The sequence below is a fragment of the Silene latifolia genome, chromosome 7 (genome assembly GCF_048544455.1).
Source record: "Silene latifolia isolate original U9 population chromosome 7, ASM4854445v1, whole genome shotgun sequence".
NCBI lineage: Eukaryota > Viridiplantae > Streptophyta > Magnoliopsida > Caryophyllales > Caryophyllaceae > Silene > Silene latifolia.
This window is the reverse complement of record NC_133532.1, coordinates 92,257,357-92,272,269: the sequence shown is the minus strand read 5'-3', so window position 1 is coordinate 92,272,269 and position 14,913 is coordinate 92,257,357. Positions and strand designations below refer to the sequence as shown.

The window sequence follows — 14,913 nt, the reverse complement described above, 5'->3', positions numbered from 1 at the left end:
AAACCCCCAAATTACCCAATTAGGGTTTTAAAGAAACTCAACGAAACACTACGTCAATTATACAAGGAACTTACCCCTGACACGACGATCACAACGGTGTAAAGAATAAGATGATTCGACCAACCAAGCCTTGGGATTTGCCACTAATGCGATGAATGCGAAAAACGTAACTTTCAATCTTCTCTAGAAAGGTTTTAGGATGATAAAAGTGTTTAAGAAAAGTGACGGAACCTTTTTATAATAATCCCGTATTAGTAACAAAACCCGTAAAACACACTTACTCGATCGAGTAACTAACGTACTCGATCGAGTGCCCCTTACTCGATCGAGTACCAAGGCTACTCGATCGAGTACCCTACAGGCAGAATACTGTTTCTTAAATCAAAACATGCTTACTCGACAGAGTAAGCCTCACTCGATAGAGTACCCAGAGACTCATAAAACCGTAGTATTACTGCGACCCCGTCGTCGTGCATATAACACCCTAGATATTTTTGAAATGTATTAACGTGTTTTTCATTTTCGAAAACGTTTTTTTGAGCTTTCCGACACACACTTATACAAACTATCGATCAAACGCAGCGATTTCCGAAACATGTTGTAGTCCGATAATCATCGACTTATTGTTGGGGATTCCACAGATACCGAGTATCTACAGGCTTCTATTACTGATAATTATTCATGCACTCGGATTGATTAATCATTATTCATTATCAAATAAGTTGTAATTTGAGGAAAAAGCACAAGAACCCAAATATTATTCTTCTTATGCAAATTATGAGGAACTAAACCCCCTTCTTGATTCAAGGTACTTTGAAACTACTTGTTATTTAATTGTGAGAGCGTCTTACTCCTTTACTTTATACTTGAGTATTATTTATTCTCCGTTCTTATTATATGATTGTTGTATCTTTAATTGATTTGGCCAATTAATTATTCGATCCTTCAATCTATTGCAGTTATATATGTTCCGTAATTGTCCAATTCTTTAGATAAAGTTGCAACCTTTAATCCAATTGTGTTGGGGAGCATACGACTTCAGCTCACCAGTACCCTTGAGTTTATCCACTAACTTCTGATTTGAACAATATAATAGCTTGATAAGAGGGTCATTTTGTTATCATTCTATGTGTCATCTCGATTTACTCTTACTCAACATTAACATATAAATAATCAATATTACTTTAATGTTAAAATATACTCGTAAGATTTTGGATAGAATATTTCATATTTGCCTTCATGTCATCATCGTTAACTTTATTCTTCAAATCGTTTTTTTAGCAAACATAGTCATGTTGTACATTTATCGAGTTTCTTCGACTGAATTGACATAGCCAAATCAGCGAAGATTTATTTTATACAAAAACTCTTGTCAAATACTCCCTCCAATTTCCTAATATCTTCTCCTTTCTTTTGAACACAAAAAATAAGAAAGGGGAAGAAAGAGGAATAAAGTATTGGTAAATATTGTAAGTTATAAAGATTATAAGAGAGAGAAAATAATAAGGAGTAAATAATGAATAAAAGAATTGATAAAGTAGTGGGAGTTGTTGATTTTTATGAGAGAGAAAATAATAAAATAATGAATGAAACTTACCAAAAAAGGAAAGAGGGAAGATAATCAAACTTGTGTGAAAAAGGATAGAGGGAAGATAAAAGGAAATTAGAGGGAGTATTTGAACTGATTAATTTTTTAGTTGGTGAAATATAATGGTAGAACATGGTGCTTCTTATTGAGTATTACTTAAAGATATGTGGGAGAAAATGTATAAAATACAGGAGTATTAATTTTTAATTACTAGTTATTATCACGTCATTAAAATTTGACGTCCCTTATACGACGGTTACGTTAAGAGGTACTATGAACAAAAAAAATAAAATTTTAAGCTCATCATGGACAAATTTTAGAACATAAGACCATCCACAATGGTCTTCTCATCATTTTTCACCAAAATGGTGAAAAGTGGGCGGGGAATAGAAATGAATAAACAATTGTTAAAGTGGATAAAGAAGAGTTGAAAACAAGTGAAAATTAAAACTGACGAAGAGGATTGCAGGCCCACCAAATGTATAAACAATTCATATTTTTAGGAAACGTGGGGCTAGTACGGTCCACGAAGTGCATAAACATTTCAATTTTTAGGAGTGCAGGCCCACTTAAATGCATAAACAATTCAATTTTTAGGAAAAGTTGAGTATTTGCTAATGTGGGTATTTTTTTTATGTGTTTTGGTAAATTTGGATGGTGAGTGGAAAACTGATGTGTATGCTAAATAGAATAGAAAAAAGCTAAAAAAGTGTAAGATGAAAATTGGTGAGATTTCACCATTGCGGATACTCCAAGGGTTCTATAAAAAATCTGACAAAATTAAAGTATTATACTCCCTCCAATTCACAATAAATGTCCCTATTTCCTTTTTCGATTATTCACAATAATCTCCTTATTTCCTTTTTTGGTAAGTGTTTGTGTGGTCCAAATTTAATTGTATGGTGGGTAGTGTATTTGTGTGGTCCAAATTTAATTATATAGTGGGGTAGTATATTTCCTTAATTTTTGTGCCAAAATAAAATGGGAGGTTTATTGTGAATTGGCGGGAGTAATAAATTTCTGAAACAAAAATGATAAATTCAAAATTTAAAGTGTAAACCGTAAAGATGAAAGGAGGGAGTAATGAATGCAGGGCCCTGTACGTCCAAATGAGCAACAACATTTGAATTTGGACACAGATACACACGCAACGCAACACAGCAGAGTCACACTCCTGACACCATAGTACACACCCTTCCAAATTAAAACCCATAAGATCATTTCCAATGGTAAGCTAGTTGCTTACCTTTGTTACATACTCCCTCCTATTCATTATATTTTCCCTATTTCCTTATTCGGATTATTCGGGTTTTCTTCCCTATTTCCTTTATTGGGTTGATTTGTGTGGTCCAAATTCACTCGCATGTGAGGTAGAGTGTTTTGTGTGGTCCAAATTCACTTGCTTATTTCTTGTGCAAAAAGGAAAGGGGAAGAATATAGTGAATAAGAGGGAGTAAGATTTTCAAGCTAGAATATTTTTAAGCTACAAACTACTACAATGGTAAACTACTAGCTTAGTGTTGTGGCTTAAATAGACCCATATGTCAACTACCTTCCACAACACCCTTTTAATTAATACATTTACTTATTTTACCTAGAAAATAAAAATTAAAAATATTAAGTGTTGTTTTAATTGGTAGATTTTTTCTTATAGACTCATTTAAGCTACTAGCTCCATGGAGCTACTAGCTTAATTTATGCTAGTATATATAAAAGGGTGTTGCTTTTTCACATACGAGAATTACTCTTTCACATACCACTTTTCCAGCTTTACCCTTGTCATTTTTTCATCTCTGTCTCCTCTTCAGTCAAAACCCACAAAAATCCTCCAACCACCCCCACCAAATAGTCCAACACTACGACAGTCGACACTACCAACCACCCTACCGTCATCACACCAGCCTTCAGCCGCTTCCCTCGCACCACCCTCATCCCTTTTGACCCAACCCCACCACGCCAGTCCCCTTTAAATCATTGTGCGCGACCCACTACCCGTCACCAGCACTCAACCACCCCATCACGACCTCTACCGTGCGCGCGATGACCTTCTACCACGGACCCCATCCCTGAAACCACCCCACCTCTCCACTCGTTGCATAGGTTGTACAGAGTAGTTGTACAGGCCGTTGTTAAGATCAACACAATTTGTTCCAGCATAAAATCATGATTGATCCAAGTTTTTGAAAATGAAAATTGGAATTTTATGAGCATCGTCGCTTGTTTGTTTAAAACTACTAATTTGTTTACTCCACCACCATTGCCTCCGTACTCCCACCATTTGATTGAAAATCAAGCCTATTAAGTACAACCCTAATTGAACACAAATAATAAAATTATTCAATCGATAACAAAATTGTGTAATTTATTTAACAAAATTGAACAATTGCTTTTCTGATATACATATTCTAGTTTAGATGAATTAATAATCGGAATATTTGAGGAAAAATTGATTGGAATGAGAAGAAAGGAAAAGGGAGAAATATTTTTCCTTTTTTTTAGAGGGAGGGTAATCTATGGAAATTTTGTGTTAAAATGTATGTGAAAGAGTAAAAAGCGTATGTGAAAGAATAACACCGATATAAAATACTCCAATGATTAAGTAACTAATTTGAAAACTTTTTTATTTACAAGCAATTTCTTTTGTTTAACGAAGATGCTCTAACTAATAAAGATTAAAGCACCTCGAACTCCACACACACAATGTGTTCCTTTAATGTCTCTCAACTCAAACTCTAAACTCCCAAAACTCATTTGGCAACACCTCGTTGCAAACCTCTTTGTTCCCTTCACTTCAACAACAATGTCGCCCTCCTTTGTTTTACCCTTTCTTACATTATTATTACTTCCATTAACAATAGCCTTGAACTCTGATGGGTTAGCCCTATTAGCCTTAAAATCAGCAATTACTCACGACCCCACTCATTCCCTCTCAACCTGGTCCATATCCGACTTGCTACCATGCCGCTGGTACGGTGTACATTGTACTCGCAACCGTGTCACTTACCTCTCTCTCTCCAACCTCTCATTATCTGGTTACGTTCCTTCTGAACTCGGTGCACTCGACTCGCTCACTCATCTTTCTCTCTCCTCCAACAACTTCACCTCAACAATCCCACCTCACCTCTTCAATGCCACCTCACTCGTCGCACTTGACCTCTCCCACAACTCCCTCTCCGGCCCACTCCCGTCTCAAATCTCCGCTCTTAAGGACTTGACTTTCCTTGACTTGTCGGATAATCTCCTCAACGATTCGCTCCCGACTGGACTCAGTCAGCTCACTCGGCTACAGGGGACGCTTAACTTGTCGTACAACGAGTTTTCCGGCGTTATTCCGGCGAGTTACGGTGAGTTTCCGGTGATGGTGAGCCTTGATCTCCGCCATAATAACTTGTCCGGTAAGATACCTCAAGTGGGGTCCTTGCTTAATCAGGGCCCCACTGCATTTGCTGGAAACCCGGGTTTATGTGGATTTCCGTTGAGTAACCCTTGTTTGGTGGAAACTCTGAACCCTAATTTTCAAAACCCTGAAAACCCTATTAGCCCTAGAAACCCTAATGCGGGTGTTGGTGGGGACACTGGGAAGAAGCCGGGTTCTGTACCGTTGGTTGTTGGGGTTTTTGTGGTTGTTGGAGTAGTGGTGGTGTGTGGGGTTATTTTGGTCATTCTGTGGGTGAGGGTAAGGAGGAAATATCTGGGGGTTACCAAGGGTAAAATGGGAAAAGAAGGTGAGGTGGTGAGTCACGTGAGGGTGGTGGTGGGTGAGAATTTGAAGATTGAGGAGGAAGAGGAGGGGCAAAAGGGTAAATTCGTGGTTATTGATGAGGAAGGGTTTGGGTTGGAATTAGAGGATTTGTTGAGGGCATCCGCGTATGTGGTGGGGAAAAGTAGGAGTGGGATTGTGTATAGAGTGGTGGCTGGAGGCGGCGGAAAGGGATCGTCGAGTTTGGTGCCTCCCATGCTGGTGGCTGTGAGGCGGTTGAGCGAGGCAGATGAAGCTATGTGGCGGTATAGGGAATTTGAGGCTGAGGTGGAGGCTATTGGGAAGGTTCAACATCCGAATATTGTGAGGTTGAGAGCTTATTATTATGCTAGGGATGAGAAGCTCTTGGTATCCGATTTTATCAGAAATGGAAGCTTGTACTCTTCTTTGCATGGTAATATCTTTCTATCCACACCCTACTTATCAATGCTTAAACTTATTTGATGGATTTGTTAAATTGCTTATTTTCTGCTGACATTGGTAATCAAATACTCCGTAGTAATTGTCGTGATTTGTTAAATTGGTCATTTCTTATGCCTTTTATGTTATGATTAATTTCTTCAAATAGGCTTTTTTTTTATGCTTTATTGTTTACAAATTAAACTACCTTACATGTTGGAGAAATCAAAGTCACTATCCTTAAACCAAGTACTTTGTTGTATATTTGTATCTAACATTTGCTCTATGGGGTGAGACCATGTGCCTGTTCTGTCAGGGGAGTCCTAAAACAAATAGAGGCCCTATGCACTACAAAATAATGAGTCCCCAAATATGTGAATGCCCAAGTGTAATATACTTCAAGGTTTGTATAGAATTTTATCAATAAAGCTTGTAAATTCGGTGACCAAAATTGGAAGTCCGGTTCTCGCACTTGGGCTACACAGGGCCTTAGACGCCTCTGTGTTTTGTGGAAACATCGAGTGTATTGTTGACTTGAGTAGATGAGAAGTCAAATTGAGAGGCATTAGGATGTTATGCATGGAGTGCTAATAGTTTTGAAGTTCTGTAATCAAGGGAAGCGATTGCGATTTCCCACTTTTAAACTTTTTAAAAAGGTTCTCCTTTGGTATTATTGAGTATTCAAAAACTTCCAATCGCAACTCTTTTCATGCTATAGAAGGATGGGGGATCCCGGATCCATCATATAAATCGAAAGTGTCATTGGTTGAGTCTTCTACTATTTTACCAACTTAACTAAACCAGGATCATCCGTTTATGAGGAATAAGGGAAAAGAGTAATTGACAGCATATAGATGTAGTCCAATCTAGTGGAATGTGGCATCATGAGCTACAAACTATAGAAAGTATATTGGTATAGTAATTAATTATAGTCTTGGTTTAAAAGAGCATGTATGGTGTAAGACTGGGGGTATTTTATGTTGGCAAATGCTAAACTCTGTTTTTCTCAGTTTGCGGCCATATGGCATTTGAACTCACTGTGCTGTGTGTTTTTAAGTCTTTGAATTAACTTGTACAATGTATGGCTTATGATAAATGCATCTCATTTGATTTCAAAGCACATGTGCATCAATATTGGCACCTATAAGATATCGGGTTTTGTAGGGTTTGGAGTACATATTTGAAAGATTAATCTGTCACGAAAGATGGTCATAATTTGTAGGGTGAATTTGTTAAAACCAAAAGTCTGCAAGTTACACATCACAGCTCTGCGTTGAAGTAGAAAAGGGGAAGTAGATTATACACACACACTCTCTATTAGTATCTTTGCTGTATGAGTTTACATCTTTATGTGTGTCCCATTCAAAGAAGCCACTAAGCTGATATTGATGCAAATTAATTTTAAACCTTCATCATGTGTACTACCCTCAACGACCTACCAACTAAGCTAACGTAACTATGGCTTTTGAACCTAAGGCTTGTTGTCTTTAAAAGATCTTTAATGGATTATAGAAACACAATACCTTTCTTTTTTACATGCCAGCGTCCTCCAAAATTAATTCATATTTCTTTCTTCTTCTTCATGTTAATCCTACAAAGGCTGCTGGATTTTATCGTTTAGTAATAGTGAATAGTTGTGCTTGTTACTTAGGTGGGCCATCCAATGATGTACCTCCATTATCGTGGGCGTCAAGACTAAAAATTGCTCAGGGCGCTGCAAGGGGTCTGATGCACATCCATGAGCAAGCTCCTAAAAAATACATTCATGGAAACATCAAATCATCCAAAATCCTACTCGACGATGACCTGCACTCTTACATTTCTGGTTTCGGTCTCACCCGACTCCTGGGCGGAACTTTCAAATCCGCCAATCCCCATTCAAGAAGGCCCAGCTTAAGCCATTCACTATTAGTGGGATCAAAAATATTGGGCCCATCCTATAGTGCCTATTCAGCGCCTGAGGCCCAATCAGGTGGCAAGCTCACTCAGAAATGCGACGTGTACTCATTTGGCATTGTGCTAATGGAGATGTTAACAGGACAACTCCCAGTTGCAGGACCAGACAATGGCGGGGCGGGATTGGAGAGCCTAGTGAGGAAGGTTTTTCGGGAAGAACGGCCCTTGTCGGAGATCATAGACCCAGCACTGCTGCATGAGGTTTCTGCTAAGAAGCAGGTATTGGCCACGTTTCATATTGCTTTGAATTGCACAGAGTTAGACCCAGAATTGAGGCCGAGGATGAAAACTGTCTCGGAAAACCTTGATCGCCTCAAGTTTCAGTGAGTAGGAAATCGTAAATGATGTGTAAATGTTTTTCGGTTTAATTTGCTGACTTCTGATGTAGAATGTGTAACTTGATCCTGATTTATGAAAGAATGTTCTTGACTCAATCTTGAATATGATCCGTTAATGTTGAGTGTTTTCAATTTTGTATCCTAATGCAACTTACTGCGTAGTAGACTGAATCAGCGACTGTGTTAAATTTTTTGAGCCGACTAATGTTATCTGTTTAATCAAGTACACTTAGGTAGGGGTGTTCAGGACTCAACGAGACCAAACTTGGAGAGCCAAAGAGGTGAAGTACACTTACAGAGCATGCACAACTAAAAAAATTGGGAAAACACTTTTTTTGTTATGTGTTTGTACTCTCTATTCTTGCATAGCAAAAATCAATTTTATACCCACAATAACAAAACATTTATAGAAAATTTTATATAAACTAATCTAAGAAAATAATACTAATAATAAAAGATAAAATGTAAATTTCGGTCTGAACCGAAAAAAACTGGCTTGGCTAGGAATGGACCAGGAACTGAAAATCCTTAAATATGGTCATTTCGGTTTGGACCGGAAAAAACCGGCTTGGCCAGGAATGGACCAGGAACTGAAAATCCTAAAATATGTTGGACCGTAGACTGTACCAGAGTTTTTCCGGCTCGAGTTTGGACCGGATAATGCAGAGCCTTCCTCACAGATCACTTGTTTGTGTCACTTTTAAATGGTGACCTAGCTCTCTATTGCTCTATAGGAAAAGCATAGAGAGATTGTTTTGATTGCGCGCGTATTGGATTTCTTTATTTTGACAAATATGATTTGACCAATAGAAAGATTTGAATCAACTAATATTGGTTTAATTAGCCAGTAAAATTGTATTAATAAATTAATTGTTTATTTCCTTTGCTTTGAATTTGTTTACTTAGCTTGTATTACGCGAATATGCCGTATCTTCTGCCAACGGCTAGTGCTCTCAACATACAACAACAATCAAAGGCAATCTTCTTCATTTGCCTAGTTTAGAAAATATAGCTGTTGTGTATATTTTATACCTTATTCTTTGCCCATTGTATATTATAAATAGTGTTAGAATTATAGCTTTGGACAACATTCTTTTCGGAAATATTAATAGCAATTATATTCTCAAATCATTCTATATTACTTCCAAACGTAACATGGTATCAGACTAGTTTTTTTATTCTTTTCGAACCCTTTTGCCGCCTCTCATTCGTTCTTTCACCATGACAAACGATAATCAAACACTCATCGATCCCTCGAAAAATTCGAGTTTTTAATATGTTCATGTCGAAAATCCGGGAGCCAACATCACCCAAACACAATTCTGCAGTGTAATGCCCAAGGGATTAGACAAATACAGCAACCAAATTAGCAAACCAAAGACAGTTTCTCAGGAATGCAATAAACTTGTGCTAATTAATAAAATTATCAAAAGACCTCCTAAAATCATGAAACTGGGTAGTAATTAACTTTAATATAAGAGCTAACTCTGAGTAAAATTCCAGGATTTTTAGAGGACTCAAAGTATTTTTAAAACTCAACTGAACTGACAGACAGACACAATGGACTGTAAATGAGGCAGTTCTGGAGTGGTGACTGAAAGGAGGGAACTTTGAATATAATTATCAACTGAAAACCCACAGAATACTCACAGGGAATTTAGCTAACAATTTGGAGTACCTAAGTTAAGAATTTCCACAGATTAACACAGGAAAACTCAATTGAAGCAAACAACAAAGCTAAACAAACCACAGACTCAACACAAGAAGGTTTAGACTCTATTAACAGGTACTTAATCAACAACCATAATCTGAGCACAGGTTATTATCAAGCCTGACTCTAATCTACAGACTAAGCACAAGATTAAGAGGTTTAAATTTGAGAGAAATCTCAGGTTTCATTCATAAATCAGCTGTGTTACAACAGTCTGAGATGAGGTCCTTATATAGGCCCTTTTAGGTTACAAACTTGAAAGGAAACTACATCCAAGGGTCAGGATCTTTCCTCACATGCTTGTAAAAGTCCAAATACAATATTACAACGGTTTAAAAACTCTTAATTGTAAACTTGAATGAAAACAAAAGAGAAATGCGGTGTGTGATGTGTTTGTGGTCCTTTCTTTGCATTGCTTTGGCTTTTCTGTTGAATGTAGGCACTTGAGGACGAAATAATTGGGTCCTTGGCATCAGGGTTGGCTTTAGTTGCACCTGGTAAAGGGTGAGACAAGCCAAAAGTCCTTTGATGGCTTTTTTCCCTACTGTTTAGCCAAAAATGGAAAGGTTACTTTAGTTGTTTGTCATTGTTTGCAGATTCTGTCAGACTTGGGTTTCGGGACTGCATTGTGATTTTTCCTTGGACCCCTAGGACTTTTCGAGCCTAATTTAGTGACCAACCAGTGGCCATGGTGGCACTGGTGGTTGGGCTTGTACTCATACTTATTGGCCACTAAACTTAGCTCGGTTTGGCTGGTTCCTGAGATGGGTGTGGTGTTGCCTTGGCTTGCTGCGATGTGAGGTGTCTGGTCGGTGGCTCTGCGCAACCTCCCTGGTTGAACAGGGCTTGTCCTCAAGCCTGGTGGCTCCTCTCCTCAAAGCATCATCATAATATGGACTTAGATCACCTACATTGAAAGTACCATGCACCTCATACTCTCCTGGTAGATCCACTTTGTAGGCATTTGGACCAATTTTCTCGACAATTTCAAAGGGGCCATCAGCTCTTGGCATTAACTTGTTCCTTCTTCTTCTTGGAAACCTCTATTTTCTTAAGTGAACCCGGACAAATCCCCCGGAATAAATTCTTTCTTCTTCGATGTACCTTGGACTCGCTTCATGTATTTCTCATTGGCTTTCTCAATTTCCCTTTTCACAGTTTCATGGAGTCTCGGCACTGCTCGCCCGGCCTTAGCATCATGATCCATCTCATCCCTTGGCACGGAGGACAAGTCTATAGGCATTAGAGGGTTAATCCCATAGACAACCTCAAAAGGACTGTGACCGATGCGATTGATGATGATCTGTTGAAGGGAAATTCTCGCTTTGCTAACTTGATGTCCCAATCTTTCGGACTCTTGTTGACTAGACATCTCGAGAATCCTACCCAATGTTTTGTTGGTGACCTCGGTTTGGCCATCTGTTTGAGGGTGGTGAGATGTCTTGAACAACGAGTTTGGTCTTAAGCGACTTCCATAGAGTTTTCCAAAAGTAACTCATGAACTTTGTATCTCTATCTGAAACAATTGTTTTTAGAACTCCATGAAGCCTCACAATTTCTTTCAAGTATAGTTCAGCAACACTTGCATCATCTTCTGTCTTCTTGCAGGCTATAAAATGGGCCATTTTACTGAACCTGTCAACAACAACCATGATTGAATCTTTTCCTCTTTGTGTCCTTGGCAATGCAACAATAAAATCCATGCTTACATCCTCCCATGGCTTGCTTGGTACTGGTAATGGAGTGTATGGACCAGTTTGGAAAGAACTCTTAGCCACTTGACAGGTTGAGCATCTCCTGAGGACATTTTGGACATCTCCCATCATCTTTGGCCAATAAAATTGTTCCTGCAGTATGTCCAGTGTCTTTTGAACACCAAAATGTCCTCCCAATCCCCCTGAGTGGACTTCCCTGATCAGGAGATCCCTGTAGGAACCCCTTGGCACACAGAGTTTGTTCCCTTGGAATAGAAACCCATTTTGCAGCAGATATCTGCTCCCTGGAACCTTATGCCCCTCCACTTGTGTGATCCACCCCTCAGAGAAGTCAGGGTCCTCCTTGTACATTTCCTTCATGAATTCAAAACCAAGAACCTTGTTCTCCATAGTTGACAGCAAGGAGTGTCTCCTTAATAGAGCATCTGCCACTACATTTTGCTTTCCTTCTTTATACTTGCTGGAGAAAGTGAATGATTGCAAATATTCCACCCACTTGGCATGCCCGTGACTCAATTTGTGTTGGCCATTTATGTACTTCAAAGCTTCATGGTCAGAATGCAACACAAATGGCTTTGGTTTCAAATAATGACTCCAATGCATGGCTGCCCTGATAATTGCATAAAATTCCTTGTCATAGGTAGAATATTTCAATTTGGCCCCATTCAATTTCTCACTGAAATAAGCTACAGGTTTCTGAGCTTGGATTAAGACTGCACCAATGCCTACACCACTGGCATCACACTCCACTTCAAAGAGTTGATCAAAGTCTGGCAATTTCAGGATAGGAGTCTCACACATCAATTTATTAATCTTCTCAAAGGACTGCTGAGCATTCTCAGTCCATTGGAACTCTCCCTTCTTCATACACTCAGTAATTGGAGCAACAAATGTACTGAAGTTCTTGATAAACCTCCTATAAAACGAGGCCAACCCATGGAACCCCCTCACCTCAGTGACTGTCTTAGGAGTTGGCCATGATTGAATGGCTGCAACTTTTTCTTGATCAACTGTAATTCCCCTCCCAGAGACAATATACCCTAGGAATGCTACTTCTTCAACCATAAAAGTGCATTTTTCCAGCTTACCAAACAGTTTTTGTTCCCTGAGGATTCTGAACACAGCTTCAAGATGTTCCAGGTGTTCATTTTTGTTGCTGCTGTTAACCAAGATGTCATCAAAGTAGACCACTGCAAATTTGCCTAAACATGGCCTTAGCACCTCAGTCATTAGTCTCATAAAGGTGCTTGGTGCATTAGAAAGACCAAATGGCATTACAAGCCATTCATACAGTCCATGTTTAGTTTTGAAGGCAGTTTTCCACTCATCTCCTTCTCTTATCCTGACTTGGTGGTACCCTTGCCTGGGATCAATCTTAGAAAAAATCATGGCACCACTGAGCTCATCTAACATGTCATCCAACCTTGGGATTGGGAACCTGTACTTGACAGTAATGTTGTTAATGGCCCTGCTGTCAGTACACATTCTCCATGTCCCATCTTTCTTTGGAACAAGTAGAGCAGGGAATGCACAAGGACTGAGAGATTCCCTGACAAATCCTTTGCTCATAAGTTCCTCAATTTGGCTTTGTAATTATCTGGTAGTAGCTGGATCACATCTATAAGCTGGCCTGTTAGGTAGCACTGAGCCTGGAACAAGGTCTATGTGGTGCTCAATGCCTCTCAATGGTGGCAACCCACTAGACAGCTCCCTTGGAAATACCTCCTTATACCTCTGAATTAAGGGCTTAATTTCAGCAGGCATTTCAGGGCTCCCTTCCTTGCTTACTTCTTTAGATAGTAACACCCAGATAGGCTGTTCTTGTTTTATTTCTTTGATCATGGCTGCCTCAGAGAGAAATAGCACACCATTGCCCTCCTCTGGCATACTTGGACTTCCATAGTTCCTCTGGTTAGGTGGTAATGGGGTCAGGGTGACCTTTTTGCCTTCATGCCTGAAACTATAGATGTTATCCTTCCCATGGTGAGTGGTATTCCTGTCATACTCCCATGGTCTCCCCAAGAGTAGGTGGCAGGCATCCATTGGGACAATATCACACAAGACTTCATCTTTATACACCTTCCCAATAGAAAATGGAACCAAGCATTGTTTGTCCACCCTTACTTCTGCTCCCTTGTTCAACCATCTCAACTTGTAAGGGTTTGGGTGCTCTTGAGTTGTCAGGTTGAGCTTGTTAACCATGGAATTTTATGCCACATTCGTACAGCTTCCCCCATCTATGATCAGGTTACAAATCCTTCCCTGAACTGTGCATCTGGTTCTGAATATCAGGTCCCTTTGATCAGCTTCCAAAGGTGAGTGTTGGGAATGCATGACCCTCCATAAGACTAAGCTGTGACCTATGTCAGGATGGGCCACAACTTGCTCCTGTTCTAGTTCTTCTTCAGTCTCCTTTTCCTCCATTATCAGGGTCTCATCTTCCTCATACTGAACCAAACCTTCCCTCTCCCACTATTCTACCTCCATTGGTGTCAGGGTTCTCTTAGAAGGACAATCCTTCCTAAAATGGCCATACCCTTGGCACTGGAAGCATTTAATCTTCCCATCAGTCACAAGTGGGTTGGTTTTAGGATTCATAGGACCCTTCCCTTTGCCTGGTGTTGCTTGAGTTGCAGGTTTTGGGTTCTCTCCAATCCTAACCCCAGAAAAAGGCTTGAAAGTGGGTCTGGCAAGGGGTTTGGAAGCAGTGACCTTGGCTTTTACCATCTTTTCAATCCTCAATGCCAGGTTGACTGCCTCATCAAAGGACCAAACTTGCTGCATTCTAACCCTTAAAGCAATTTTTGGATCTAAGCCCTCAACAAACCTAGCAATCTTCTGTTCAGGCTTTTCAGTGATGTCACATTGTAGGGTAAGTTGTTCAAAGCTCCTAAGATAAGACTCAACAGATTGTTGGTCTTGCTTTAGTTGGGTTAACTTAATAAACATGTCCTGTGTGTAATCTTTAGCTATAAACTTATCTTTCAACTTCTTCTTAAGTTTTAGCCAAGATTTAATGGGTTCCTTGCCTTCCCTAATTCTCTGGTTTTTCGGGGTTTCATACCAAAGTGAGGCATAGCCTTTGAATTTAAGGATAGAAACTTTGAAAGCTTTCTTCAAGTATATCCTTTAAACTCAAAGACTCTCTCAACAACTCTAATCCAGTCTAATAAATCTTCGGGGTTTAAACTACCAAGGAAATCAGGAATTTCTACCTTTATATCTTTGTCTCTTTCCATGTAGATGCCCTCTGCCATAGATTCATCAGTATCTGAGATATCTTCCTCTTGTTCTTGTAGTAATCTTCTTTGTCCTCTTCTGCTCCAACAAAGCCCCCCTACCCCGCCTGCCTCTAGGGGTGGTCTCCTTGGATCATGGTTAGGAATCCCTTCTGCAAGAGTGTTGACAACATTTACCAAGTCATTAATTCTTCCTGCCATCTGTTC

General features: G+C 39.4%; 1 protein-coding gene across 1 annotated transcript; it reads left to right on the top strand.

Moving 5' to 3' along the window:
• Window positions 1–4,259: 4,259 nt before the first annotated feature.
• Window positions 4,260–8,173, top strand: LOC141592363 (receptor protein kinase-like protein ZAR1). Its single transcript, XM_074412994.1, has 2 exons — window positions 4,260–5,742; window positions 7,399–8,173. The coding sequence occupies exons 1-2, from the start codon at window positions 4,302–4,304 to the stop codon at window positions 8,028–8,030; spliced, it is 2,073 nt and encodes a 690-aa protein (XP_074269095.1). The 5' UTR covers window positions 4,260–4,301; the 3' UTR covers window positions 8,031–8,173.
• Window positions 8,174–14,913: the final 6,740 nt, after the last annotated feature.